At 31.2% G+C, this 25,865-nt stretch overlaps 4 protein-coding genes and 1 long non-coding RNA gene across 6 annotated transcripts; 1 reads left to right on the top strand and 4 right to left on the bottom strand.

Moving 5' to 3' along the window:
- Positions 1-1,135: 1,135 nt before the first annotated feature.
- On the bottom strand, positions 1,136-3,133 carry LOC145012469 (6,7-dimethyl-8-ribityllumazine synthase, chloroplastic-like). The gene is made up of 8 exons (XM_078971273.1): positions 2,876-3,133; positions 2,671-2,795; positions 2,093-2,188; positions 1,907-2,002; positions 1,729-1,807; positions 1,615-1,661; positions 1,458-1,517; positions 1,136-1,388 (listed from the first exon to the last, which is right to left on the bottom strand). The coding sequence occupies exons 1-8, from the start codon at positions 3,039-3,041 to the stop codon at positions 1,347-1,349; spliced, it is 711 nt and encodes a 236-aa protein (XP_078827399.1). The 5' UTR covers positions 3,042-3,133; the 3' UTR covers positions 1,136-1,346.
- Positions 3,134-7,411: 4,278 nt separating this feature from the next.
- Positions 7,412-10,196, bottom strand: LOC145013029 (Tetratricopeptide repeat (TPR)-like superfamily protein). The gene has a single exon (XM_078971833.1). The coding sequence runs from the start codon at positions 10,032-10,034 to the stop codon at positions 7,566-7,568; it is 2,469 nt and encodes an 822-aa protein (XP_078827959.1). The 5' UTR covers positions 10,035-10,196; the 3' UTR covers positions 7,412-7,565.
- Positions 10,197-10,363: 167 nt separating this feature from the next.
- Positions 10,364-12,133, bottom strand: LOC145009027 (6,7-dimethyl-8-ribityllumazine synthase, chloroplastic-like). Of its 2 annotated transcripts, none has more exons than XM_078967677.1 (8): positions 11,895-12,133; positions 11,649-11,773; positions 11,473-11,568; positions 11,257-11,352; positions 11,092-11,170; positions 10,937-10,983; positions 10,746-10,805; positions 10,364-10,665 (listed from the first exon to the last, which is right to left on the bottom strand). In XM_078967677.1, the coding sequence occupies exons 1-8, from the start codon at positions 12,070-12,072 to the stop codon at positions 10,624-10,626; spliced, it is 723 nt and encodes a 240-aa protein (XP_078823803.1). In that variant the 5' UTR covers positions 12,073-12,133; the 3' UTR covers positions 10,364-10,623. The 2 variants fall into 2 exon arrangements, with proteins under 2 accessions (XP_078823803.1, XP_078823804.1); XM_078967678.1 differs by having other exon boundaries at positions 11,649-11,767.
- A 3,893-nt stretch (positions 12,134-16,026) lies between these two features.
- LOC145009026 (myosin-1-like) lies at positions 16,027-23,016 on the bottom strand. The gene is made up of 22 exons (XM_078967676.1): positions 21,836-23,016; positions 21,632-21,733; positions 21,398-21,541; positions 21,160-21,310; positions 21,032-21,059; positions 20,780-20,945; positions 20,642-20,705; positions 20,514-20,527; positions 20,345-20,429; positions 20,150-20,253; positions 19,931-20,069; positions 19,719-19,837; positions 19,489-19,641; positions 19,324-19,413; positions 19,162-19,239; positions 18,852-19,010; positions 18,343-18,758; positions 18,127-18,262; positions 17,926-18,055; positions 17,676-17,822; positions 16,925-17,592; positions 16,027-16,581 (listed from the first exon to the last, which is right to left on the bottom strand). The coding sequence occupies exons 1-22, from the start codon at positions 22,049-22,051 to the stop codon at positions 16,558-16,560; spliced, it is 3,333 nt and encodes a 1,110-aa protein (XP_078823802.1). The 5' UTR covers positions 22,052-23,016; the 3' UTR covers positions 16,027-16,557.
- On the top strand, positions 17,492-19,408 carry LOC145009028 (uncharacterized). The gene is made up of 2 exons (XR_013663722.1): positions 17,492-17,605; positions 17,757-19,408. It is a non-coding gene; the product is annotated as an uncharacterized LOC145009028 (long non-coding RNA).
- Positions 23,017-25,865: the final 2,849 nt, after the last annotated feature.

Below are 25,865 nucleotides of genomic sequence, written 5' to 3'. Positions count from 1 at the left end.
CAATGGGGGAACTCACTAAGCTTTGTGCTTACAGTTTACAGTTTTGGTTTCAGGTACCTCTTCTTCGAAAGGGAAGGAGTTGGCGCGGTAGCGGCACATCATGCACACACGCTGGTTTCCGCATCTATTGGATTTCTCTGGGATTTATACTCTGATATTCTGATTGGTTGTATGATTTGGCTTTTAGACATGGTTTACGATGTGATGTGGTTTGGATCAAACAATGTTTTTAATTATTAACGTTTTCTAAAGTAATGTTTTAAAAATGAAATTTTTGAACGTAAAAATTGGGTCGTTACATACACAAAATTGAGATGATCAAACAACACAACAACAATAACCACATTAATACAATTAGATTAGAGAATGGTTATCATGTATTATTGATGCTTCAAAGATGTGAAAACACTATAATGGTGAATTTAAGAATATGGTTTTTGATAGAAAACCATAGCCACGGTGTGGTGTTGAACAGAGAGAGACAAAAAATAGTGGCAGTGACGAACGAAGGGCAACCAAAGGCGATGGTGATACTGAACGGAGAGCAATATAGCACAAAGGAAGAAACCAGAAAGCGATATATATATATATATATATATATATATATATATATATATATATATATATATATATATATATATATATATATATATATATATATATATATATATATATAAGGATATTGTTTTTCAGGTTAAAAACAAGGAACGCTATTGTGATTTAATCTCAAAAAGCTGTAAGTAATTCTCAAGAAGTCGGGTTGAAATGACTTCTAAAAACAACTTATTAGTGGTAAAATAAGTTTTAAAAAGTTGTTTTTGTATATGTCAAATACTCATTTTAGATTATAGCATTGATCTTTTTTAATTTTAAAATATTGTTTTGGAATATTATCATTTACATCTCTGTATAAGTATTGAATCCCTTTGTATTACATTAGGGTGCATTTTCAACGAGCTTTTGAAAGCTTTTACGATCTATTACATTTGCTAATATAGCTGGCTTTTTAATTACTTTAGTGGTATCACCAAATATTACATAGTAATTAACTCAAAAAATAATATAGCTTGCGTGTCAACACAACCTAAATCAAGTTCCAATTTTAGCTTATTTTTTCAACTTGGTACGCTCACCATTATCATGTGCTCAAAAAAAAACACCAATCTTTCCTGCAAATTACACAAAAAGAAAACCAAAAAAAAAAAAAAAAGATTCAGACTCTTCTAGTTATTCAAACAACATGATCTCCTTAAGACAATATTTTGGCTTCAATGATTGCCTATATTATAGCCTTTGCATTCTCATGATATGCTCCTAGCAATGTAACCTCAACAGAAGAAACACCATTAATCCTTGAGATGATGCTCAAAAAGAGATGCCATCTCAATCTGCAATACATTTTTAAGATTTCAGTCAACAAAATTTTGCAATTTTAGTCATCAGTCAAAGCAACTTACAGCAGTCAAAGCTGCCTCAGATCCCTTATTCCCTGCTTTACCACCTGCACGATTCAAGGCCTGTAACAATACAAAAATAATGATCATTTGATATAAAGGTAAAATATCACAATATCTCAATTCTCAAAATCTTATACTATTAATTATTAAAATATACCTGATCCATGTCTTCACATGTCAAGACTCCAAATATGCAAGGAACACCTGTAACAAACAATATGTAAGTATAATAATTCATATCATGGCTTTATTATATAAAGTTAAAAACAACCTGAATTAAGTCCAGCAGAAAGGACTCCAGATGCAGCTGAATTAGCAACAGCATCATAGTGGGTAGTATCACCTCTAACCTACAAAATCACAAATCACCTTTTTCATGTAAGATATTATATATTGTTTGCTAGAGTTATTGAACATGATATAAAAAGTTGGGAATAAATATATATCACCACAGCTCCTATACACAAGATTGCATGATATTTTCCTGATTTTCCAAGCTTTTCAGCAACCAAACCAATCTCAAAACTACCAGGAACCCAAATGACCTAATAATATGAACACAATAATGTTAGTCACATTAGCATAAATGGCCCAATAAAGAAATGGAGATAATACATCATTAGTTAATTACATACATCAATATCTTCTTCCCTCACTGAATACTTCTTGAATGTGTCCAAAGCACCATCCATTAAAGGCCTTGTGACAATTTCATTAAACCTTGCAACTACCTATGTCATGAAAAGCAGTAGACATATAGCAAAAGGTTGAACAATATCTGAATTATAAAGGAATTTTTGTGTATTTAACATGTAGTAAATGGTGAATAGTCTACAGAATCCCAAAATTACTATTACCTAAGAGTTGGCATACTGAAAATGTAAAACAGATCAAGCCCTCTCTGTTATACATGATACATTTGAATCATGAATGTTGATTACCAAAGAAAAGACACTTGGCAATGTGTATATAAATATGTTCAACTGTTCAAATTTGATTTCAGAATTGATAAAATTTCAAGAAAGTTGAATGAGTTAATTTAAAAAGATTGAATTCTATGATATTAAACTTGAAAGTGTCGGTTAATATGGTTTGCGTTAACTAGACAATCGACATCATGAATCCAGGACTCTGAAAATTCCCATACTAATAATCGGAGGGAAGAAATTGGAGAAACAAAGAAAAACAGAGAAAAGATAGTGAGTGTACTAACGATAGCAAAGCGAAAACCCTCAGCCTTGGTCAGAAAACCGGTCACTTGACGAACAGCTTCTGTTTGAAAGGGTGATTTCTTCTTCTCTGCCGCGGTTGCCGTTACAAATAGCGGGTTTGCCAAACCTTACAGTATCACAGACGTATATGTATGAATGCCAAATGAACAAATTGAGCGTGGAATGTTGAACAAGTATAAATCTTACATTTTGGGGAAAACTGGATCAGGTGAGATGTAGGGGAAGTTCTACGTGTGGGGAGAAGGGCAAGCGATGAAGAGCGAAGACGTGTTCCCCTTGAAGATAATAACGATGAGGTATCATCGTGAAGAAGATGGAGAAATGTTGAAGAAGCTGTGGCAGTGGCCGCCATTTTCGTCTGCTACCTGGAATTTGGGTCGAGATTTTGACTTGCCAAGGATTTCACACTTTCTCTCTATGGTTCGCCGTCTTAATTTTTTTTCACCCAAATATTTTCCCGTAAAAGGAGTTAGATTAATAATTCAGAAAATGAAATAATAAAAATAACTCACATATTCATTATTTAAAAATAAGATAACTATTTATTTATTTTTATAATTGCATATATATTTTAAAGTAAAATGTCTTCATAACAAAATATATATATATATATATATATATATATATATATATATATATATATATATATATTTAATATCCAGAATACAGATTAATTCAAATATCAGAAATTCAGAATCACAAATGTTATCAATTGAGTTGCAAAAGAAAATCTCATATCGAGTTTATTGAGTTACAATTACAAACCTTGAATGCAACGGAGTCTCGTGGTCGCGTGGAGTGCATACGTCAGAATGGATCTCTAGCTGGTCATGAGTGGTAAGACAGGCTACAATACTAGAGTAATAAGAAGAAACCCTAAAACATTTTTTTTTTGACATAGCGTTATCATTATTGTTGTTATTATCTATATCATACTATATTATAAATGAATCATTTTTTCTTTCATCATATTCATTTGAAACTTTCATGTATTTTCAATTTCTTTCTAATAATAATTATTAATTGGTTAATAAGGTTAAATAAATATCAAACTTAAAATGTACTCACATATAAACTAAATTCCAATATTAAAATAATATATATTTACTTCTACTTATTAAGTTTTTTTTTTTTTTAATTTTAACATATTATACTTAATTTATTAGTTTTAATATATTGTTGGATGTAAACCATTATCATTTTAAAGATACAATTTTTGAACAAGTTGTATAAAATACTTAAATTATTAATTTGAATATAACATTACATAGTCAACTTAAATATAAATTTTACTTTAACTTAAACAACCCAACAAATATTTTATAAATACTTAAAAGTGATTAATTATAGTGTTTTTCTAATAATGATTATAAGTTGGTTAATAAGGTTAAATAAATATCAAACCTAAAGTGTAATCATAAATATACTAAATTTTAATTTTAAAATAATATATTTACTTCTACTTATCAAGTTATGTCTTTAACTTTTAACATATTATACTTAATTTATTAGATTTAATATGTTGTTGTATATATACCATTATCGGTTTAAAGTTAAAACTTTTGCACAATTTGTACAAAATACTTAAATTGTTATTTTAAATATAACATTACAGTGTCAACTTAAATATAAATTGCAGTTACACTTAAAAAACCAAAGAATATTTTGTAAATAGTTAAAAGTGATAAGTTTTAGTGATAAATGCAAAAACTAAATTGTCATCTCGATTTAACTCTATATAAATGATTATATTGTTACCTTTAAAATCAAAAAACAATGTTTGATGTTTTAAATAATTATGATGATAAAAATTAAAACATTAGTCAAATAACTTAAAAAAAGTTAATTAACAATAACAACTCTAAATAACATTAAACCATATATTATATTTAATTTTATTTATGTATAACTCACGGGTAGAAGTCATTCAAACGATTGAGATTATGTAGTTATAATAGATGTATATATTACCATATAATTCAAAATAAACAATAAATTATATTAATTTAGTATACGAATTATTATATAAAATTTAATGACAATGTTATTGATATATTAAAAAAACATATATTTGTAACGACTTCAACTATATATGTGTTTATGCACAACGCGCTGACATTCGCCTAGTATACTTATAAAAGAAGTATTTTTCTTTTCACCACATTCATTTGAAACTCCCATGACTTTTTAATTTCTTTCTCATAATTATTATAAATTGGTTAATAATGTTAAATTAATGCAAAAACTAAATTTTAATAATAAATTAACTAAACTAAAATATTAAAATATCATAATTTACTTCTGTTTATAAAATTATGATTTTAATGTTTTAACATATTATAGTTAACTTATTAGTTTAGATATGTTGTCGTATGTGAGCGATTCTCATTTTAATGTTACAAATTTTGTATAATTTATGATTTTATGCAGAATATTAAATTATTAATTTCAATATAATGTAATGTTAACTTAAATCAAAATTTTAGTTAAACTTGAAATAAAATTGAGAGCATATATTATAAATAGTTAAAAGTTATAAACTATAGTATTTAACCTAAACTATAATCCTAAATAAAATAAAATAAAAAAAACCGTGAAACTATTTTTTATAATCATTAAGAATTTTTAGATAAATAGCTTAAAAATAACTTATAATAAGAATAGTTAAAAGTAATATTATATAAAAAATTATAATGTTATCTTTAAAAATAAAACAGTGTTTGTTGTTATAAATAATTACAATCAAAGAAACTAACAATATTAATCAAATTAATTTTAGAAAAAATAAATTTCTGAAACTGAATTAAAATAGTTAAGAGTTTCCAAATAAGTTATTTTAAATAACTTCCAACAACAATAGTTAAAAGTAATATTATACACAAAATGTATATTGTTACCTTTAAAAACAAAAACAATGTTTGATGTTTTAAATAATTACAATGATAATAATTAAAATCTTAAGCAAATAAATTTTTTAAAATTATTGATCAAAACAAAAACTATAAATATCATTAAACCATATATTATATTTAATTTTATTCATGAGTAATCCGCATGTAGATGTCATGGAGACAATTGAGATTATAGAATTTTAAAAAGATGTCTGCATTATTATAAAATTTAAAACAAACAATATTTATACTAACTTATTATAATTTTTTATTATATAAGAGCTAAAAACAATGTTATTGATATATTTAAAACACATATATCTATAAAGATTTCAAATATATTATTGTATTCTGCGCAACGCGTAGGTATTCGCCTAGTTATTATAATATATCTATAACATTTTAGCAAACATGGATAGTACTTGTATTATTTATTTTTGTTCTTACTTCTTTCTTATTACGCCTTTTCTAAAGCCACGTCTCTAAGCTCCATGCATCAATCATTTTCTCATAACCACCACCATAAACATTCATACTCATTAAGATATAATGTAAATAAAGCGTATTAGTCATATCTTAAATTTTATACTATATTATAAAATGTATTAATTACATCTTGAATTTTAAGAGGTATAAGTTATAAAACTTTTTTGTACAAATGAATTATGCATAAATAATTCATTAATATTTGCCAAAAGTTTGAAGATTTGAATTAAGGAAAGTAATTAAAAATTTCAATTTAGAACCAAATGAAAATTTTAAAATATTAAATTCATATATATAAATTAATTTACATTTTTTAAATTAGACACCAATATAAGGTATAAATAGTCAATATAAATATAAGGTATAAATATAAATATTTTATATAAAAGTGGTCATTTTTTATTAGAGTTACAAATAATAATAAAATCTAATAATTATTTCACCGTAAAAACGTATTCGTCAAAAGAGCTATTTATCGTCGCCGTTTTGCGCAGACACACATCTAGTGTATGTGTGTGTGTGCGCATGTGTGTATATATATATATATATATATATATATATATATATATATATATATATATATCATATATGTTTATATGTATATGTCTGATCATAAATGATTATACATATATGTCTGTTTACAGATTGAGTAATTATATATCATTATGACAGTTGGTGTCTAGTGGCAAAAGAGGTGGTGTGACAAATGTGATGGTGATATAAATGACGTAGATGACAGTGATGGAGTTGGCTAGTATCAGAGGTGATGGTAGTGATGGAGTTGCATGAAATATGAAGAACGAGTGTGTATTCTACTAGAATACACTTTCGTTTTGTTGGAATATACTCTCATTCTTCTAGATATGATATATTCTGAAAGAATATCATTATTGACATTAATGACGAATTTAATTAGTTTTCATAAAAATAAGTTATAAGTATGAAGAACATTTAATATACATATAATTAATACTAAATTCCTATTAGTGCATTCTAGCATACAATAAATGTGAGAAACATTTGAACTTATATATATATATATATATATATATATATATATATATATATATATATATATAACTTAGTTTATTAATTTATTATTATAGGTATATATTTATATATTAAAAATCGTTTGAGTTTTATGAAAAAATTAACTATTTTTTATATTATAAAACAAATTAATAGAAATACAATAATCTAAAAACTTCATATTACTTGATCCTAATCGATTTTATGTTTAAACGATGTGCTTCATCACAAAAGTTGGCGTATTTAGCGAGCTCCAAAACTTTGCTTCTTGACAGCAAATTTCAACTATGAATCTCTATTTTCATCTAAACACATAATTTTCATATAATGTTAAACTCCCAAATTATATTTCACATAAAGATATATGATTCCACTTGATAATTCCCCTTTTACAAAAATCTTTAAAATTGGAATGTTACAACCAACCAGTGTATATATGCATATGCTATAGTACCCTAAAACTACACCTCTCATGTTTGCACCAAATGAATTGGAACAATACCATCTTCAATTAATCTTCTAATTTCTTCACAAACCAATTCATCATCCAACAATTTCACAACAACCTCCCTCAAAATTCCACAGTTTTTATCAACCAAATCAGGAACCCTTTCATCCTGAATCATCTTTTTCAAAACACAAACACCCATGGCTGCATTTGATACAGAAACAAAAGCTTCAATCAATGCAACATACACATAACTATCCACATTCATATCCTTCTCCTTCATCTCCTCAAAATAAATCAAACCTTCATCTGGCTTCCTGCATTTACACAGTCCATTAACAAGAGCCATATAAGCAATCTTGTTTGGTGAAGTACAACTACACATTTCATTCCAAATCACCAAAGCTTCATCAGATCTTCCAACATTACAAAATCCATCAATTAAACAAGTGTAAGTAACAACATTAGGGTTCCTTCCTTTTTGACTCATCATTTTAAAGAACCCAATCGCCTGATCAATGTCACCATTTTTAAAGTAAGCATCTATCAGTAGATTGTATGTCACAACAGATGGAATAAGACACTTTTGTATCATTTCTTGATATATATCATTAGCTTCTGATACCTTTTTGGCCTTGCAAAGACCGTTTATGATGGTGTTATACGTAACTACATCAGGACAATGTTTATTACCCGAAATACCCTTGAACATCTTCAAAGCATAATCCACTTCTCCAATCTTTAACCAACCATCAATCACAGCAGAATACACAATCATGTCAGGTAAAAAACCTTTATCCACCATGATTGTTAAAAAGTTAGATGCTTCAGCCACTTTGGAAATTCTTGAGAGTTGTTTCACAAGCAAGGTGTAATGTTTAATCCATGGTTGATGCCCATGAGTATGCATCTCATGTAACATGTCTATGGCACCTGCCACATCAGCAACTTTACAGTAGTATCCAAATATGGAGTTGTGTGTGAATTGTGATGGTGGGAATCCAGAATCCTTCATCTCTTTCAGAAGCTCATGACATTTTTCCACTTTCTTTTCATTGCTTAAAGCATCAATCATGTTATTGTAAAGTAGCAAACTTCGTTTACAATCCATTTCATTGAAGAGATCTAGGGCAACATCCAAGTTACCTTTATGGATCAAACCATCAATAACAATTTCAAAAGAAGAGGCATCTAAGGGAACATGATCATAATCCTTCATTATTGATCGAATGAGATCATATGCTTTATCAATTGAGCCACTTTTAACCAGAGTAATAAGGGCAGCATTACATAATGTAGTCATGGATGTCTTGTTGAGATAGTCTTTTGCCTCTTTGAGTAAGGACATCATTTCTTTCTCATCAGATAAAGAAGATATTAAAGCTTTGAGTAGATTAACATCAGGATGAATACCCATTTTACTCAATTGAGAATACAATTGTAAAGCTTTTGTAAGCTCTTTCCTTTTGCAAAGTCCTTCAATGAGTACAGCATAGAGTGAAATTTCAGGGACAAAACCTAAAGTTTGCATCTTTTTGAACAGGGTTAGAGCATAATCTACTTTGCCTTCTTTTACAAACCCATGAATCAAAACATAAAAGGTTTTCTCATTCAAGATTATCTTGAAATCATCCATCTTGTTAATCAAGTAGATTGCTTTATCCACCTCACCCCCTTTGCTCAATGAGATTATCAAGATTGTGAAAATGTAAGAATCTACCCAATTAAGTTCATCAATTTGCTGAAACACTTCAAAAGCTTGTTCAAACTTGCCTGCTTTACAATAACACTGAACCACAGTTGTCAAGGTATACTTATCAGGCTTCCATCCATTATCCTTCATCTCATTCATTCTCATAGCCATTAAATCTACAGACCCTGACTTGGAAATAGCTTCCAATAGTGAATTATAGCTATAATTATTTGGAACACAACCCAATTCCTTAACTTGATCGAACAGCTCATTAGCCTCGTTAACCATCCCTAGGCCTCCTAAACACCTAACAAAAAACCCTAGCGCACCTGCGCTCATGTAGCACTTTGATTTTATCAAGTTGATAGACAGTTCCTTCATTGCGGCATTTTGTCGAGCACCTGATAGGATAGAAGCCATGGCATTATAAGTATAACAGCTGTGGTGATACCCATTTTGAGTTGATGCCCAGTTGAAGAATCTAAGCGCCGTTTTCCAGTTCTTGAAGCTTTTTAGTGTAGTTTCAACAACATCAGTCGTCAGCTTCGATCCAAAGGTGGTTAGCTCTGTTGTGGATACTAAAGATAAGGGTTGTTTCTGCGTGAAGATGGATATCAATTTGTTTACTGTTTCAAGATTATCTGAAGGAAGAGAGGAGTAGTGAGAACGATTCGTTTGGCGGGTTATGGAGTAGAGAGGAAGTAGAAAATGAGGGAGTGTGTGAGAAAGAGGAAAGATTTGAATGAGATGAATCAAGAAGGGGTTTTGGGGCTTGAAAACCACATGGGCGAGAGTCATGGCTGGTTTAGAGGACGAAATCTACCAATCAACTGCATATATCCAAAGTTTCAGATCGCTGACAGGTGACAACTTCGATTTCAAATGCGATTTTAACCGAAAGTAGACATTTTGGCATTTGGGACTCTCGTAAACCTCATTTTAGGGTGTATATAACTATACATCATGGATATATAATGAATGTTATTTCAAGTTAAATCCATGGTTGATACATACGGATGTCTTTGTGTTATTTTTATGATTGTAGTTATCAGTAATTCATTGATGATTGTCATTTAATTACCAAAGTTTTTTAATGTAACCGAATGGCATAAAAATCTAGAAAATCATTAAATCAAGTCCATTCTCAGCTCTTATTTTTCCACTTGACACAATCTCCATTATCATGCTGTACGTCATATACCTTAACACAAAACTTTCCAGCAAATTACACAAAAAGAAAACCAAAAAAAAAAAAAAAAAAAATCAACTCTTCCAGTTATTCAAACAACTTGATTTGCTTCAATACAATGTTTTTTTTTGTGAAATAATTGTCTTTGCATTCTCGTGATCCTCACAAGATGAAATAGTATTGCATTACATTAAACTATTACTCCTTCAAATGATACCCAAACAAAGATGCCATCTCAATCTGCAATACATTTATATAATTCAAGTTAACAAAATTCATTTTTTTTACTTGACAAAAAATCATCAGTCAAAGAAACTTACAGCAGTCAAAGCTGCCTCAGAACCCTTATTCCCTACTTTACCACCAGCACGATTCAAGGCCTGTACAATACAATGTTTATACAATTTTAGAAACTGATCATTTGTTAAGCTAATATTATAATATCTCAAAATCTTAAATTAATACTATAAAAATAAATTAAACATGGTAGTTACCAAAATTATAAATATACCTGATCCATGTTTTCACATGTCAAGACTCCAAATATACAGGGAACACCTGTAATAAACAATACGTAAGTATCATAATTCATTAGTCATTACATATTCACATATCAACCTCCCTTGATTTTTGGTATTTGGATTTAAATATTCACTTAAAACCAACCTGAATTAAATCCAGCAGAAAGGACTCCAGATGCAGTTGAATTAGCAACTTCCTCATAGTGGGTGGTATCACCTCTTACCTATGAAATCACATAAATATGTAATTTACATATATCAATGTGATTATTTTTTAATTTCATGTGAGAATTAAGATATTATTGCATACCACAGCTCCTATACACACGATTCCATTGTATTTCCCTGACTTTCCAAGCTTTTCAGCAACTAAACCAATCTCAAAACAACCAGGAACCCACACCACCTAATAAAAAATATGAACACAACAACGTTAGTAGCATGAAAAAGGGTAATCAAATGACATTAAAAAGATGTTTAACGTAATGTGATTTAGTAAGAAAAGAAAAGAAATATAGATACATACATCAACATCTTCTTCCCTGACTGAATATTTCTGGAAAGTGTCCAAAGCACCCTCCATCAAAGGCCTTGTAACGATTTCATTAAACTTTGCTATGACCTATGTCATGTCATGAAAAAGTCACAAATTTCACAAAGATGAGAGGGAAAATGGAGAAAGAAAGCAAAACAGAGACTAACAATAGCAAAACGGAAACCCTCGGTTTTTGTCACAGAACCGGTTAATTGACGAACAGCTTCTGTTTGAAATGGCGATTTCTTCTTCTCTGTTGTCGCAACAAACAGTGGATTTGTTGAACCTGAACCTTACATAAGGATGACATGACATGACAGACGCTTGTTTAATGCTTATGTATGTAGGAATGAATAAAAAAGATGAAGAAATTGAATGTGGAAAGTTGTTGTTGAAAGAGCTATAAATCTTACCAAAACCTTTTGGGGAAAACTGGATCATGGGAGATGGAGATGAAGTTCTACGTGGAGATAGAAGGGAAAGTGATGAGGAACGAAGATGCATTCCCTTTGAAGATAATAACGATGAGGTTGAGGTATCATTGTGAAGAAGATGAAGAACAGATGAACAGGTTGTAGCAGAGGATGCCATTGGAGTTTAATAAGTCGAGATTTTGTCTTACCAAGGATTTCCTTTCACAATGGACTATGGAAATGGTACGCACTCTGAGCTTTTATACCCAACTACTTATTAGAATTTAGAAGGTTTTTCTTTTTTAAAATTAAATTATGTTTTCTATTTATGCAATCATTTAGTATTATGGGTACAACTTACAACTTATGTCATGTTACATGGCTTTTGGTAATCAAATAAATATTTTAATGTATATATATATTGGCATGTTTCATGCAAACATAGGAAGCTATTGTCTCTAAATCAATTGTTTATTATTATTAATTAGTCGGATACAATCATAGTCTCATAAGGGTTAAAATCATTAAAGGGCAACAGTCTAATATTAGGCCATGTTTGGTATAGAGAATTAAGGATAGAGAAATGGAATACTTTCCAATTCTCATGTTTGGTAAGTGGTAAAAAAGGAGCGAAAGAGAAATAATCGAATTCCATTTCCACCATTACGTTTCTCTTTTTTTTATGAAGAAATGGGGAGAAAAAAAAAATTGAGCCCATCGAGAAAACAAAAAAAAAAAAAAAAAAAAAAAAAAAAAAAAAAAAAAAAAAAAAAAGCGGAGAATTGGATTTACATTTTCACGTCACTAGTTCGAAATTGGGTGTGCTCCCGATTTTTTGTGTATGATTTTCTTAGTCAATCAATATCTTCACACCTGCTTCTGAATTTCACAGCTTTAACAGATATCGACTACTTTAGTTTCGATTTCACAAGTTCACATGGATTTCATATACAGCTTCTGTGATTTCAAAACATCTTTTCTATTTGTTAAGGTATTACTTGATTTCTATTTGTCGATCGATTTCTGATTCTTGGTTTATTTATGTATATTGATTTTTGATTACCGATTATATTTAGGGCTGATTTCTGATTCTTTGTTGATTTATGTTTGGTTTGTTAAATTAATGGATGTTTGGTGCTTGTTGAAACGATTAATTGAATTTTTGGAAGCCTTTGTATTTATATTGGAATGAATTTGAAAGTTAAAATTGGTATTCCAAAGGTTATCGAAGCAATGTCAAGATTACTCGTTCAAAGCAAAAAAGCCAAAATTATGATTTCATATGCTTGGATTCAGGGCCTGATGTTTTGATGAAGAGTGATGCTTAACGAAGTGGTTCTTGTGATCCAAAATTAAAAGAGATCATTGATTTGGAATTTGTGAAGCCGTAGTCAAACTCGATAATATAGTTGATATTGTCAATATGATTTCACTTTTGTTAAAAAGGAAGATAAGTCGGTGATGTTAAATCCAAGTGGTGAATGAATTGATTCAAAGTGGTTGGAATTTATATTGTAAATGAGTTAGGTGATTCTTGAAATCAAAATTGTTGTGGTTCGTTATGAATTGAAGCAAAAAGTGAAAATTGAGTATACAAAGTCAAATTGAATAATTTAAAGTGTGAATGAGGTGATGGTGTTGAGCAGTGATTCAAAATTAGTTCTGTTAAATTGTTTCAACAATTGATATATTAAAATTATGTTTTTAAATACAACAGATAAGATGTGTTTGACATTTATAAAAATATAAATCTAATTATTAAATTAAAAATTATAAACATAAAAACTACATAATTTGACAAACTAAGATGTACAGAAAATCACATTATTATATAAAAAAAATATTGTTTGAAAACAAATAAATATAAGTAAAAAAGTCATTTCCGTTTTTTTATTTAATACAACCAAAAAAGAGAAATGATTCTCGTGAACATTTCTCTGGTAAATTATCTATTGTATCAAATAGTGTAATTCTCTTTTTTTTAGCAAACGTACCCTTATATATAATCTTTACTATATAATAACTCATTTAAAGTGTTAGAAAAAAAAAATCTTGAATTTATAAGAACTACAATATGTTGAACTTTAGGTACAACCTAGCAATGCTAAGACTTAGTAATCTTATTCGAGAACTTGAGTCTAAAACCCCAATTTATTATTGAATCTATTTTACCGTTTAAGTATTCAACTTAAATATTCAAAATTTTAATGCAAAAGATCTGAAATTTAAGATGTGCAAAACTCTTAAAAGACCAAGCACAAACCTATTATATAATAATTGACAAATTAAGCAACACACCATTACCATATAGCTCATAAGGAGAATTTCAATTCACCATCATTCACTCTTATTTTGAAGGTGAAGAAACCTCAGCGCAAAGGTACAAGGAACAATGTTTTTCTCATTTTTGTTCTTTTTAATGACAGTTAGTTTAATCTTGTAGTTCTAATGGAACCATAGTTAGGCTTGAAGATCTCGATCCAACAAGGTGGACCGAAGCTTGTTCTTTACAAAACTTACAATAAGTGATAAAACATTGCTCTCTACAACTTGGTTGAATTTAATTTAATTTTTCTGATACAATTTTTTTTGCATTTGGATTAACATTTGATTATCGTTAAACCCAACCTTTGTGTTGGTGTAGGGTCGTGATGGTAAAGTTTACATTTACCCAATACTTCCTGCTTCTCTTACAATAAGTTAAAGCTAGCAGAGTGGTCCTGACATAAACCACAATATGCCATGGTAGCCATGGCGTACACCCGCTCGGGTATGTGGCTTCATTCGAGCGTGACAATTAGATGACATGGCTCTCTCTCTCTCTCTCTCTCTCTCTCTCTCTCTCTCTCTCTCTCTCTCTCTCTCTCTCTCTCCTGGGTTTTTTTCTAAATTAAAAAATGTTTTCCTATTATAAATAATACCCTTCATCATCCAATTTTTCCGAAAGAAGTGAAAGTATTGGCATGTGCAAGGGTCGATATATCCGAGGATCTGAAAGTGGAAAACGACCAAAAAGTCCAATTTTTTAGAGACGAGTTCTTAAACATTTCCACAAACAAATGAATTAAGGAGAATATTGAAAGAAAAATCAAATATACTCGGAATGTGGGAAAACAAACAAAAAAGAGATGTTGTTTAATGATTTGTTTAAGAGAAATCTTCGTTCAAGTCCCAATATTTTGGGTCAGTTTACGGTTCAGTCTTAACTTTTATTTTTTGAACAAAAAAATCTTGATTATCTATATTTTGCCTAAATTATCGAAATACTCATTATTTGTTTTTCAACAGAAAATAACAGATTATCATATAAAATTAAATAATCATGACTTTTCTGTTTAAAAAATAATTGTTAAGATTAAACCGTAAATTGACCCAAAATATTAAGATTTTATTGAAGATTTCCATTTATTTAACAACATGAAACGCCAATAGAAAAATGAAGAAAACGATGCGACAATTTCCAAGAAAGCGCTAAAAGTGTTCGAAAAAGAAAACAAAAAGCCTTTCATTCACGTTGAGTTTTGACATATTGTAAAAGATAACAAAAAAGGGTAAATCACGAATGGTCTCTATGGTTTGGGGTAATTTGCACGTTTGGTCCCTAACTTATTTTTTTTGAATTCGGAAGCCCCTACTGTTTGTTTTTGCTATACGATTGGTCCTTACTGTTTGTTTTTGTTATGCGTTTGGTCTATGTCTTATCTAAAAAAAATATTATTTAAATAGGAAAAAATGGTGGGGTAGGTAAAGTAATGTGAAGGGGTAAGATTGTGTGTTTATTTAAATAAATTAAAAAATCAAGGATAAAATAATCTTTTTAGGCAAGACATGGACCAAACGCATAACAAAAAGAAACAATATGGACCTTCCAAGTTAAAAAAATAAGTTAGGGATCAAACGTATAAATTACCCTAAACCATAGGGACTATTCGTGTAATTTACTCTAACGAAAAATAGAAACAAATAAAAACATCATAAACACGTATAAATTACCCTAAACCATAGGGACTATTCGTGTAATACTAAATAAATATAAATTAAAAAAAAAAACACTTAAAATTTTAAGCAAAGTTGACACGTTGTAAACAAACTGAGAATTTCAAACCTAACTCAACACATTTAATTAAACGGGTTAGACAAACTGACTCGTTTAATTAAATAGGTGAAAAATCTCAACCCAACATGTTAAATACTGGGTTGGGTTCAGATTGTGTTAACATGTTCGGATTGCCAACTGTACAAGCAACAAACATGTAAGAACCTTGAAGAAGAAGATATTTAGTCTATTCATATGTTGATCTCGTCTACAACACTAGTCATGTTTACGACCTAGAAACAATATTTGTCTTGTATACAACTCGGACCTCATGAGCAACATCAATCCTACATTCCTACCCATGACACTGAAGCTAACCCTAATAATGGTAAGTGTAGACATGATGAGGCTAGAGAGGGAAAGCATCTCAAGTTTGAGAATGATTGCCTCTACTACCGGGAGGGAGGGAGGGAGAATGATTTGTTAGATAAACAAAGGCCCAGGCCCAGGGTACACTACTATCAAATGTTTAACCTTTTACAATGATTTGAGTCGGCTAGTAATCAAAGAAACAAGAAAATTTACAAGTAGAAGAAGATTCGGTCACCAACTTGCTTATCATATTCCTCAATCATAGAGACTAAAACTACCCTGCAAAATAAAATAAAAAATGTTTCAGGACAAGACAAAAGATTATAAATTCATTACAAAAAATGAAAGAAACATCAAATAAAGACTAAAAAAACACGTACAAATTCTCTTTAACATGGAGTATAATTTATAAATAATGACATATTGACATGTCACAGGCATATACACAGATATTCTAAAGAATTCAAAATTTTGAAAAGATTTTTATTTAATTTTAGACTTTTACTTCTTTTGGCTTCAAAAAAAAAAAAACTGCTAATTTCCATGCAAAACATAACACCATAAAACCCATTGCAAGCAAAATTCAATCAAAACCAAAATATAAAGAGAAAAGTTAATTAACCCGTGAGCTGTTGAGTCTTCCCCACCAATTCTTTTTAACCTTATCACCACCACTAGCTTCTTCACTGCTCAACCTGTTCAAAATCACTTTCGTCTCCCTCAACCTCGCCGCATAATCCTTCTTCCACCCTTCAAACACCTGTTTCAATCTTCTCAGTTCTTGTTCCGGGTCCAAATCGGCCTCAGCTTGACCCGACTTCACCTCCACCAAAAACCTCGCATCGTCCCCAAACACTTGGCTTCTCTGCTCAAACTCTTCCGCTAACCGACTTATCAAACTCAGCCCCGCCGTCATCTCGCTCGCTCCGCCGCCATTTTGGATCTCGTTGTTTCTCACGGGTGGCGGAGCGGTGTCGTCGTCGTTGTTGAGGCTCTGCTTTGCGAGGGAGAGGCTTGATTGTAATGAGTTCATTTGTTTCTGCCATAATTCCTCCATGGATGTCATTTTTTGCTCGTAATCCGACCAACGGTTCTCGTATTGTTGGATCCGTTGCAATAGGATTTCCCGTTCTTCGTCTTTCTCTCGTACACCGACCTCCGCTTTAAGAACTCGTCGTTGTAGCTCTGCAAGATACATTCTGCTCACCACCACATCGTCGTCGTTTCCAGATCCAAACTGAACCAGCGAAATGTCTGCTGTGCATCTCCGAACTAGCCATCCGCGGATCACTGAAAAGTACAGGTTTGATGTTCTTTAAATTCTTCATGCGTCAATTTATAAAAGTTAAAACGAATTGGTACAATTATATTACCTCCTTGTACCACAGCTGCTGCATCACTAAATTCTTTGAATTCTTTTCTGACTATTCCTCCTTTGATCCATTTTTGTATAGTCACAGCTGCTCGTTGTCTGTGTAGTAAGATAGCGTACCTTTTTCTATCTTCTCTACCACGAATAACTGTAGAAGAACGATGCATCAACAAAAATGTAATCACCTGATTGCAATTTGTGCATTGAATTCAATAATTTGTTTTCGGAATGAGAGTCAAAGGTATACATACATGACTGAAGAGTGTGAATTCCTCGTTTCATCTCCCTGAGCAAATGACGAGCTTTGTGACCTCTGAAACAGCTTTGAACTCGTAATATGCCATTCAAAGTACGATTTCTTGTATCCTCAAGCTTTCCAATCTGGCAAGAAAAAATAGGGATACAGTTCAAGTAATAGATAATTGAAAGAAGGAAGAAGTGAAACCTGTTACCTGTCCAGTTCGAAAGAAGAGTTTTGTGTAGCCAACTTGAAACATTTCAGGAAGAATGCCGAATTGATTTAAAATGGCAACTGATACACTTAGTGGATCTTGTGATGCAACATTATCGAGTAGAAGAAAACCATACCTATTAAAGGTAAAACAAAAGGAAAAGGTTATACTTGAATAATAAAAAAATGGAAGAATTGAATGTGATTAGAAGTATACCTTCTTGCGAATTTTTGATGCGTCATTCTTGTTGGGAATCCAGATCTTGATATTCTAACAACTTCTAGAACACCACAGCATTTTAGCTGTTGGAGAACAAGTTGCTGATCATAGATTCCAGGAGAATGTAAGTTGTTAGGCTTAATGCAACGTATGAAATGAGATCTTGTGTTCCCTAAACATTGTATTAACTGGAACAATTGGCCTTTAAACTTTGACATGACACTAAGCTTCTGGGAATCAACTCCACCTGCTTTCTTTACTGAACCAATCGAAGGACTTTCAGATTGAAGAGAAAGCATATTCGAGGCAAATATCTGAGGAAGTTCACATGTGCAAGAAGATAGAAGTTGAATGGAATCAATTCGCAATAAATCACGGTTTTTTTCCAGAAACCCGGTTGTGTCATATTTAACCTGTGAAATAACCAATTTTTAAACAACATGAAGTATTAGAGATATTAGATAGCAAAACAATACTAAGTATTATATTCATAAGTCATAACATACTTCTCCAGCATAATGATGAACTGTGAAAGCTTTGCCTTGTTCTCCTCTAAAACATGGATTAGAACTCAAGTGCTGCTTTAATTTGTTGGCAAGTGACAAGTCTGTTGCTTTTGGGAATGTGGTTTCTTCATCTAACAGACTTAGCAATCCCAATGGTTTCTATAAATACACAAAAAGAAAATTTCAATCAAGTGAAAAAGAAACAACCATGTATAGCTGTCTAGATTAAGTACAATAACCCATTAAGCCCATTAAGTCAAAAAGCAAAAACATCCCCTAAGATAGAAAACAAGAAGTCTGGATTGGATACCTGTTCAAAAAGATTCAGACAAGCTTGGTTGTCCTCAAAATCCACCTTTGCCCAGTTGATTCCATCTTGGATGTATTCCTAATAAACAGACACCAGATAGATAGAATAATTAGATATGTAGATTGTGAGAGCATGCAAATAGATTGATATTAAATTAGTTACCTCTTGTTGTAACTTGAATAAATGACGATTGAAGTGTTGCTGTAATCTCTCATTTGCATAATTAATGCAGAACTGTTCGATACTATTTACCTAGAAATGTCAACAGAAGAAAGGTTAATTGTTTAACTATATATATACAAAAAGGAGAAATGAAAATAAACCTACATCAAATGACTCGAATCCATAGATGTCAAGAATACTGATTGATCTTCCTGTCATGCGTTTCCCTGTAGAAAGTGACTTGTTGATTTGTTCCACTAACCAATCAAACAAAGAAGAATATATCGATTTTGCCAATGCATCCCTTGCGTCAATTGCCTGAAAAAAAAAATCATAATATTTTTTTGATTCTTATTATTATACATACAACTGTTTGTATCTATTAATTTTCTTACCTGAGCTAGGGTTAGCTTTTTAATAAAGTTTTCACCACGAACTTTCATTTCTCTAGAGGATAAAGCAAGCTGTAGCTGCTCAATCCGACACCCAAGCAATTTAGCAACAGTTTGAAGAGCTGCCATTGACATTATATGTTATTAAATGAAAGTAGAAATATGCCTTAATGGATAAAAGATCTGAAGTATGATCCCCAAATAGTATGCATTACCTTCATCAACCACAGGTTCCACATGGTTTTCATCATCAACAGGTGAAAATGTTACATTTCCCAGCCATAAAACTGCTGCAAGCATTTCACAAACGTTTTCTTGGTTCTCTTTGCTGACATGAACAACATCCAAAGCATCCTGAAGTAAAGAAAATTTGTGAAAATGAAAATGTAAACAAGTGTAAGATTGTTGATTATTCAGATTTTTGGGTATACTACCATTGCAATACGAAACTGTTCAGCATCATTAACACCAGGAATCGTGTAGCAATTGCTTTGCTGCAAATATTTGTACTCATGAGCATTCTTCAAGTTTATTTTCTCTGTACAAAACATAAATGACAAATTAACTGAAAACAATCGCAACTCTTGACTCATAGATAACAAAAGAGGATACAATTATGAAATTGTTACCTCTAAGAGAAGGTGGAGCTCCTGCACAAAGCTGATAAAATGAGTGATATGACCTTTCGCCTTCCCCGCATTGAACAACTCTTGACTGATTATATACAGATTAGAGAAGCAGCTTCTAATTTGAAAATTAAAGGGATAGATATAAAATAATTGAAGATCATAATAATACCTTTTCAAGAAGAACTGCAACAAATTGAAAATCACAAAGTTGAAAGCAATTAGTAATTTAGTATTACTACTTCAATACAAACTTATTTTTTTTTATTAAATGATTTTAGGGAAATGTTGACATCTTACATGTTTGGATGCTTGCACCTGATATTTTTCCGTTTTCACTGAAGTGGATGTCGATTAGTTTCCCCTGGAATATACATATGAGAAATTAAGGAAATATTATAAAGCCTAGAGAAAAATACAGAAAAAGTGAACACTTACAAAACGACTTGAGTTGTCATTTCTTGATGTTTTTGCATTACCAAAACCCTCCAAAATTGGATTAGTTTTCAATATCTCATATTCTATTCCACTACCCCCTCTAACTGTTGCTAGATACTGCATTGCTATTTTTGCTGTTTCGGTTTTCCCTGCTCCACTTTCCCCACTAAGCAGAAAAAAAAAAAGGTACAAATTAGGCAGAGAATGAAAAGGGTACAAAACAATGAGTTCAGTTAGGGTAGTTGGACTAACCTTATGACAATAGCTTGGTTGACTTCATCTGTAAAATTGAAAAGAAAAAAAAAAGGGTCAAGAAAAACATGGTCAAAAGTCGATTGAAAGACTGGATAAAGAACTTTACAAGGAATATAAGAAACAACCTCTGATCATTTCCCGGATTGCTGTATCAGCAATGGCATATACATGAGGGTGACCGATTTTTTTCCTCTTATAGCCATCAATATAATCTCTTCCATACAAAGGAATATTCTTGAAGGGATTGATGGCAACTAAAACGGGTCCCGCTTTTGACTAGAATGTTGAAAAATACATCATCAGAAGCTTCATTCCAAAAGTAACATTCAAAGTTCAAACTATTAAAGAGTTGCTGATTCTTACATAGATCATGTCTCTGTCATATCTATATTGAAGATTATACAAGACGGATGGTTCGCTCAAATAACTTAGTTGCATGAGATCAGCTACCCCATCAAGGATTTCTGGATTTGCAGGTAATAGAACATCAGATGGCACCTTACATACCTAGATTGAGAAGAAAGACATGAAAGTTTATTGCTTCATCTTCCATATGTATATAAAAGAAAGTATTTAAAAATCCATAAGGTCGCTTACTTTTCCTTCAGCAAAAGATATGAGTGATTCATCCCCTGTAACTGATATAATCCTCGCAAGTTCCCAGTTCCCATCAGGGGCTTGAAACCAAGCATGCTGCTTCTGTATTATTAGAACAAGGAACATTAGATGCATAAACAACTTCTGCTCAAGTTCATTGTGCACAGGAGAGGAAACATGTGAAAAAGCTGTGACGAAGGTTACCTTCTTTGCATTGTACACAGAGATGTCATCCCAGCCTCGTGAAGGTAGAATCGAATTTTGAGGAGAAACAGATGGATCCATTAATGAAGGAGAGCTTTGACCATATGGTGAATCATCATCGAGCTGATCAATGTTGCCATTACGAAATGCACCACCACGCATGTTATCAGGTCTCATACTATAATTACTGCTTGTCGACGTTTCGGCTGAATCCATAAACCCTATAATTAATCCACAGACAGCGATTTGATGGACTTGAAGAGAGGAATTAATTTGTCTAGCGTTATTGGTACGAAATGTTAATTCGAATTTAAGTGCGTAGAGAGAGGTAATCAACTCTTAAATACTCAAAACGATCACGAAGGAGTTAACGATTTGTCTGTCCAAAAGTTAATAATCTTATTCTCTAACCCAAGGTCCCACTAACGGAGATATCGAGGGGACCATAAATAGATAAACAATATTGCTAATGCTCTTCTTTCGTGCCCCTTGATCGATCATATAACCAGATGAATCCAGCACCAAACCTAGATCGTGTATCAAAAATTACACAAATAGCAACCCTCTTTCACGAAAAGGATTCCCTCGAATGGCTTCTGTAGAAAACAACCTGATATTTTGCAGATCTGAAAAGGATTCTGACGCGATTTTCGCTTTGAGCACACGCGATCAAAATTCAAAAACAACCTGATGTTAATTCTGCGCAACAATGAACGGATCCCGGAGCACAACAAATGTTGAATTGAATCCAACAAAAAGATATTTCTCCATTCAACTCCGAAAATTCTCCACAAACGCTTTCTTTTTCTCTACGAAAGGCGATCGAAATCGAATACAATGAATACGAAGAAAGCTGGGGCGAATTTCCGAAATATGAATGAGAAAAAAGCGAGAATCTTAAACCCTAGTGGTGATTCCGAGAGAGAAAGAGAGAAAATCCAAGGAATATGACGAGAGACGACGGATGCAGGCTTTTCCATGCTTAACCTGGTTTCTGTCGTGACGCCGTTGACAAACCGATCTGCACGTCGATTGATTTGCCGCCACTCCTGCTATTACTCCCCGCCATATTCTTGGTGTCCAACCCGAATTCTGCTTTACGAAAAAAAACTGCCGTTCAAATCAATTATTTTTTTAATAAAACATTTAAATCCCCTCAAAAAACAATGTGTCAGTGTGAATAAACAATGATCGTCTAATAAAAGTTTTTTAATCAATAAAGTTGGTAAAATAAAAAAATATATATTGTGATTTGCGAAAGTTTTTTATTTCAAAACTTTTCTAAAGTGCTTGTAAGCTTGCAAGGTTCATGCCTTCATGGAAATGTTTTTTATAATTTAAAAATGTTAATTATTTTATCATGTTAATCACAAAATAAAAAACTATTGGTAGGATGCATAAATAAGTTTTATGAAACAACTTTATGGTTTGTTGATGTGACGATAATTTATGGTTAAAAAACTTATCGAAGAAACTCTCCTGAATACATTTAGATGAACATTAATGTTGATTTATGTATATTGGATGTGAATAAGTAAATGATAAAACCCTCAAATATTGTTGTTGGGTAGAAAATATTGTTTCGTAAATGTTGTTAAAGAAACTCTAAACAACAAAAAAAATGTCAATCTTTATTTAAAATAAAAGAGTATTTGACATAGCATGATGATGTGGACTTAATTATATCTAATCACATCATTGAAAATGCAAATAACGAATTGTCAAATGTCGACAATATATAATATAATGAAGAAGTACAACATAAAAAGATAATTAATTGGATTGACAGCTAAACAATTATGATATAAAACTTATTAAAAGGGAGATCTAACGAAATAAAATGGAGATTTAGAAGATTATTATACAACTAATAAAAGTTAAATATTGAAAAGCAATTGTTTATCTTCTTGAAAAAAAAAATCATGTTGTATTCGAAATACATGACTAACATAAGGAGCTTTATCATAAAATGAATTTAATATGAATTTGATGTTTAATAAAGCAAAAATGAAATGCTCGATGGCCTCACGAGGAAAAAACATCAATCGTATTAATAGGGGTGAAGCAAAAAAAAAATGTCGTATATTATTATACAAAAATTACATGTAACAATCGTTAATTGTATTTTATTTTAAAATTTTATAAGGTTAGCGACATCATTGTGCGTAAACATAACAATTTGATGTCACCATTTGATCATATTAATTTCGAATAACCAATATATGTCACTAGGTGCACCCTCCTTACCTCATGGCAATGAGCATACAAAAGCAATAATAATTGACATGATGTCACTTCAAACGGACGCATTGTTCAACATAATCCAAAGTGGCTCAAACGTGCGTTACCAACAAACTCAAAACAAATATAGAAACAACATAGTAGTCTATTACATTTTTACATACTTGATTTATAAGGTTTGTAAATGTAACACCCTATATTTTTCAAACAAATTTTAACATTATGGTTTAATATTGATAGATGCATTTTATGCACCTATTTTGTATGTTTATTCCCGTCCTTTCATAGCTTTATACTTCATAATTCTTGTATTTAGTTAATTATTAGGGCAGTTGCATATTTCTTTAAGAATGTCTGGTACTTTACTATTTTTATTTATTTTGCAGGCATTATAGAGCGTGGAGCTTGAATGCATGGAGCATGGAGCTTTGGAGCATGAAGAGAAGACAGAACCGAGTCATTGTGCATTATCATCATAGTAAATGACTACATTTAAAGCACAGTTCATGTCATACCGACACAGGTCATGTTTGTCTTTTCTCATCTTAAATTTAGGGCAACATGACTCATGGTGAAGCTAGACTGAAAATGGAGCCAACAGTGAAGATTTATTGGACTTTTAGCAAAAATAATGGGTCATGCCAAAAACACATGGTCAAGACAAATGGTCATGCCAAAAACGCATGAGCAAAAGGCATGGCCTTATGGAAAGCACGTGAACATTAATAAAACAAGTGAAGATGTCGCCATTTCATAGAGAACGGTTTTTGGAGCAGTTTGGGGAGATTTTGGAGATTCTAAGAGATTTCTTGGAGCTTTCGAGAAGACCTAATCATTGCAAACACTTTTGATTTCATTTTTGTAAGCATTAAACTTTTCAATTCTAGTTTTATTCTTATTTGATTTGTTCTTAGCCATGTGTGGCTAAGAAACCCTAGTTTCTAGTTCTTGTTCAAAACATGTTGATTGCTTGACTTGAAGCATATGATTTGATGTTTGATTTGTGATTCTATTCTAGTGATTATGTTTTTGTTTAAACGAGAATTCTTGAATTTGATTGGCCATTTTCATGAATTGAATTTTTGTGCGGTTAATTAACTTTTAGGGTACCTAATCGTTCTATTAAGTTAATAATTTGTAACAAGCAATAAGTTTTCTTATTGTAAAACATTTATCACATGTTTTCACATTGCCGAGTGTATGAGAAGAAATGAACATTGTTGGAAGCTTGTATAAAACATAATGCTGTTTTTCAATACAATCTAAGAGCGTGTTTAGGTTGAATTAGTAATGCTAAGTCTAGTCAAAGAGCATGTTTTGGTTAGATGATTTGACAAGCAAGAAGTATTACAGCGTGTTAATATCTTCCGGTACCAATTTAGAATAGCAATCATGAATTACATCAAGTCATAATCAAGCTGAACAACAACATTGAGAACTAGAACTAGAACCATTCAATCAAATTGGTTACAATTTTATTTCATTTTGTGCATGCTTTTAAAGTAGATTGTTATTTTATTATTTTACTTTTGCAAACAAATTCCCCTTTGTGACCAAAGTACCTTGCGCAAAGTGGTATAGACTTTTATCATGTGTCTATGTGGTTCGATCCTGCTTGCCATGTACTACTTTTTAGTGCATTAAAGCAGTGTATTTGGAGTCTGTTGTACCCCTGACATTTGTTGGGTTTGACACCCCTAATAAATACAAAATAAAAAATTAATAAAAACCATTTAAAAAATATAATAGTTTAGACAAATAGATTCAAAACATTCTCATATGTGTAACT

The sequence above is a fragment of the Lactuca saligna genome, chromosome 8, assembly GCF_052625555.1.
Source record: "Lactuca saligna cultivar CGN05327 chromosome 8, ASM5262555v1, whole genome shotgun sequence".
In the NCBI taxonomy this organism is placed as follows: Eukaryota; Viridiplantae; Streptophyta; class Magnoliopsida; order Asterales; family Asteraceae; genus Lactuca; species Lactuca saligna.
The sequence above is the reverse complement of the archived record's forward strand: the minus strand, read 5'-3'. Positions and strand labels throughout refer to the sequence as shown.

What these genes read in the sequence shown, in the direction of transcription:
- LOC145012469 (XM_078971273.1), bottom strand. Translation starts at nt 3,041, where the DNA reads ATGGCGGCCACTGCCACAGCTTCTTCAACATTTCTCCATCTTCTTCAC. An exon ending in GATCCAGTTTTCCCCAAAAT is followed by an intron (nt 2,796 to 2,875) that starts GTAAGATTTATA and finishes TGATACTGTAAG; the next exon opens with GTTTGGCAAACCCGCTATTT. An exon ending in AGGGTTTTCGCTTTGCTATC is followed by an intron (nt 2,189 to 2,670) that starts GTTAGTACACTC and finishes TTCATGACATAG; the next exon opens with GTAGTTGCAAGGTTTAATGA.
- LOC145013029 (XM_078971833.1), bottom strand. Translation starts at nt 10,034, where the DNA reads ATGACTCTCGCCCATGTGGTTTTCAAGCCCCAAAACCCCTTCTTGATT.
- LOC145009027 (XM_078967677.1), bottom strand. Translation starts at nt 12,072, where the DNA reads ATGGCATCCTCTGCTACAACCTGTTCATCTGTTCTTCATCTTCTTCAC. An exon ending in TCAGGGAAGAAGATGTTGAT is followed by an intron (nt 11,353 to 11,472) that starts GTATGTATCTAT and finishes ATTTTTTATTAG; the next exon opens with GTGGTGTGGGTTCCTGGTTG. An exon ending in CTGAGGCAGCTTTGACTGCT is followed by an intron (nt 10,666 to 10,745) that starts GTAAGTTTCTTT and finishes AATGTATTGCAG; the next exon opens with ATTGAGATGGCATCTTTGTT.
- LOC145009026 (XM_078967676.1), bottom strand. Translation starts at nt 22,051, where the DNA reads ATGGATTCAGCCGAAACGTCGACAAGCAGTAATTATAGTATGAGACCT. An exon ending in GGAACCTGTGGTTGATGAAG is followed by an intron (nt 19,838 to 19,930) that starts GTAATGCATACT and finishes TGTCAATGGCAG; the next exon opens with CTCTTCAAACTGTTGCTAAA. An exon ending in TCTTCTTTCGAACTGGACAG is followed by an intron (nt 18,056 to 18,126) that starts GTAACAGGTTTC and finishes TTTTCTTGCCAG; the next exon opens with ATTGGAAAGCTTGAGGATAC.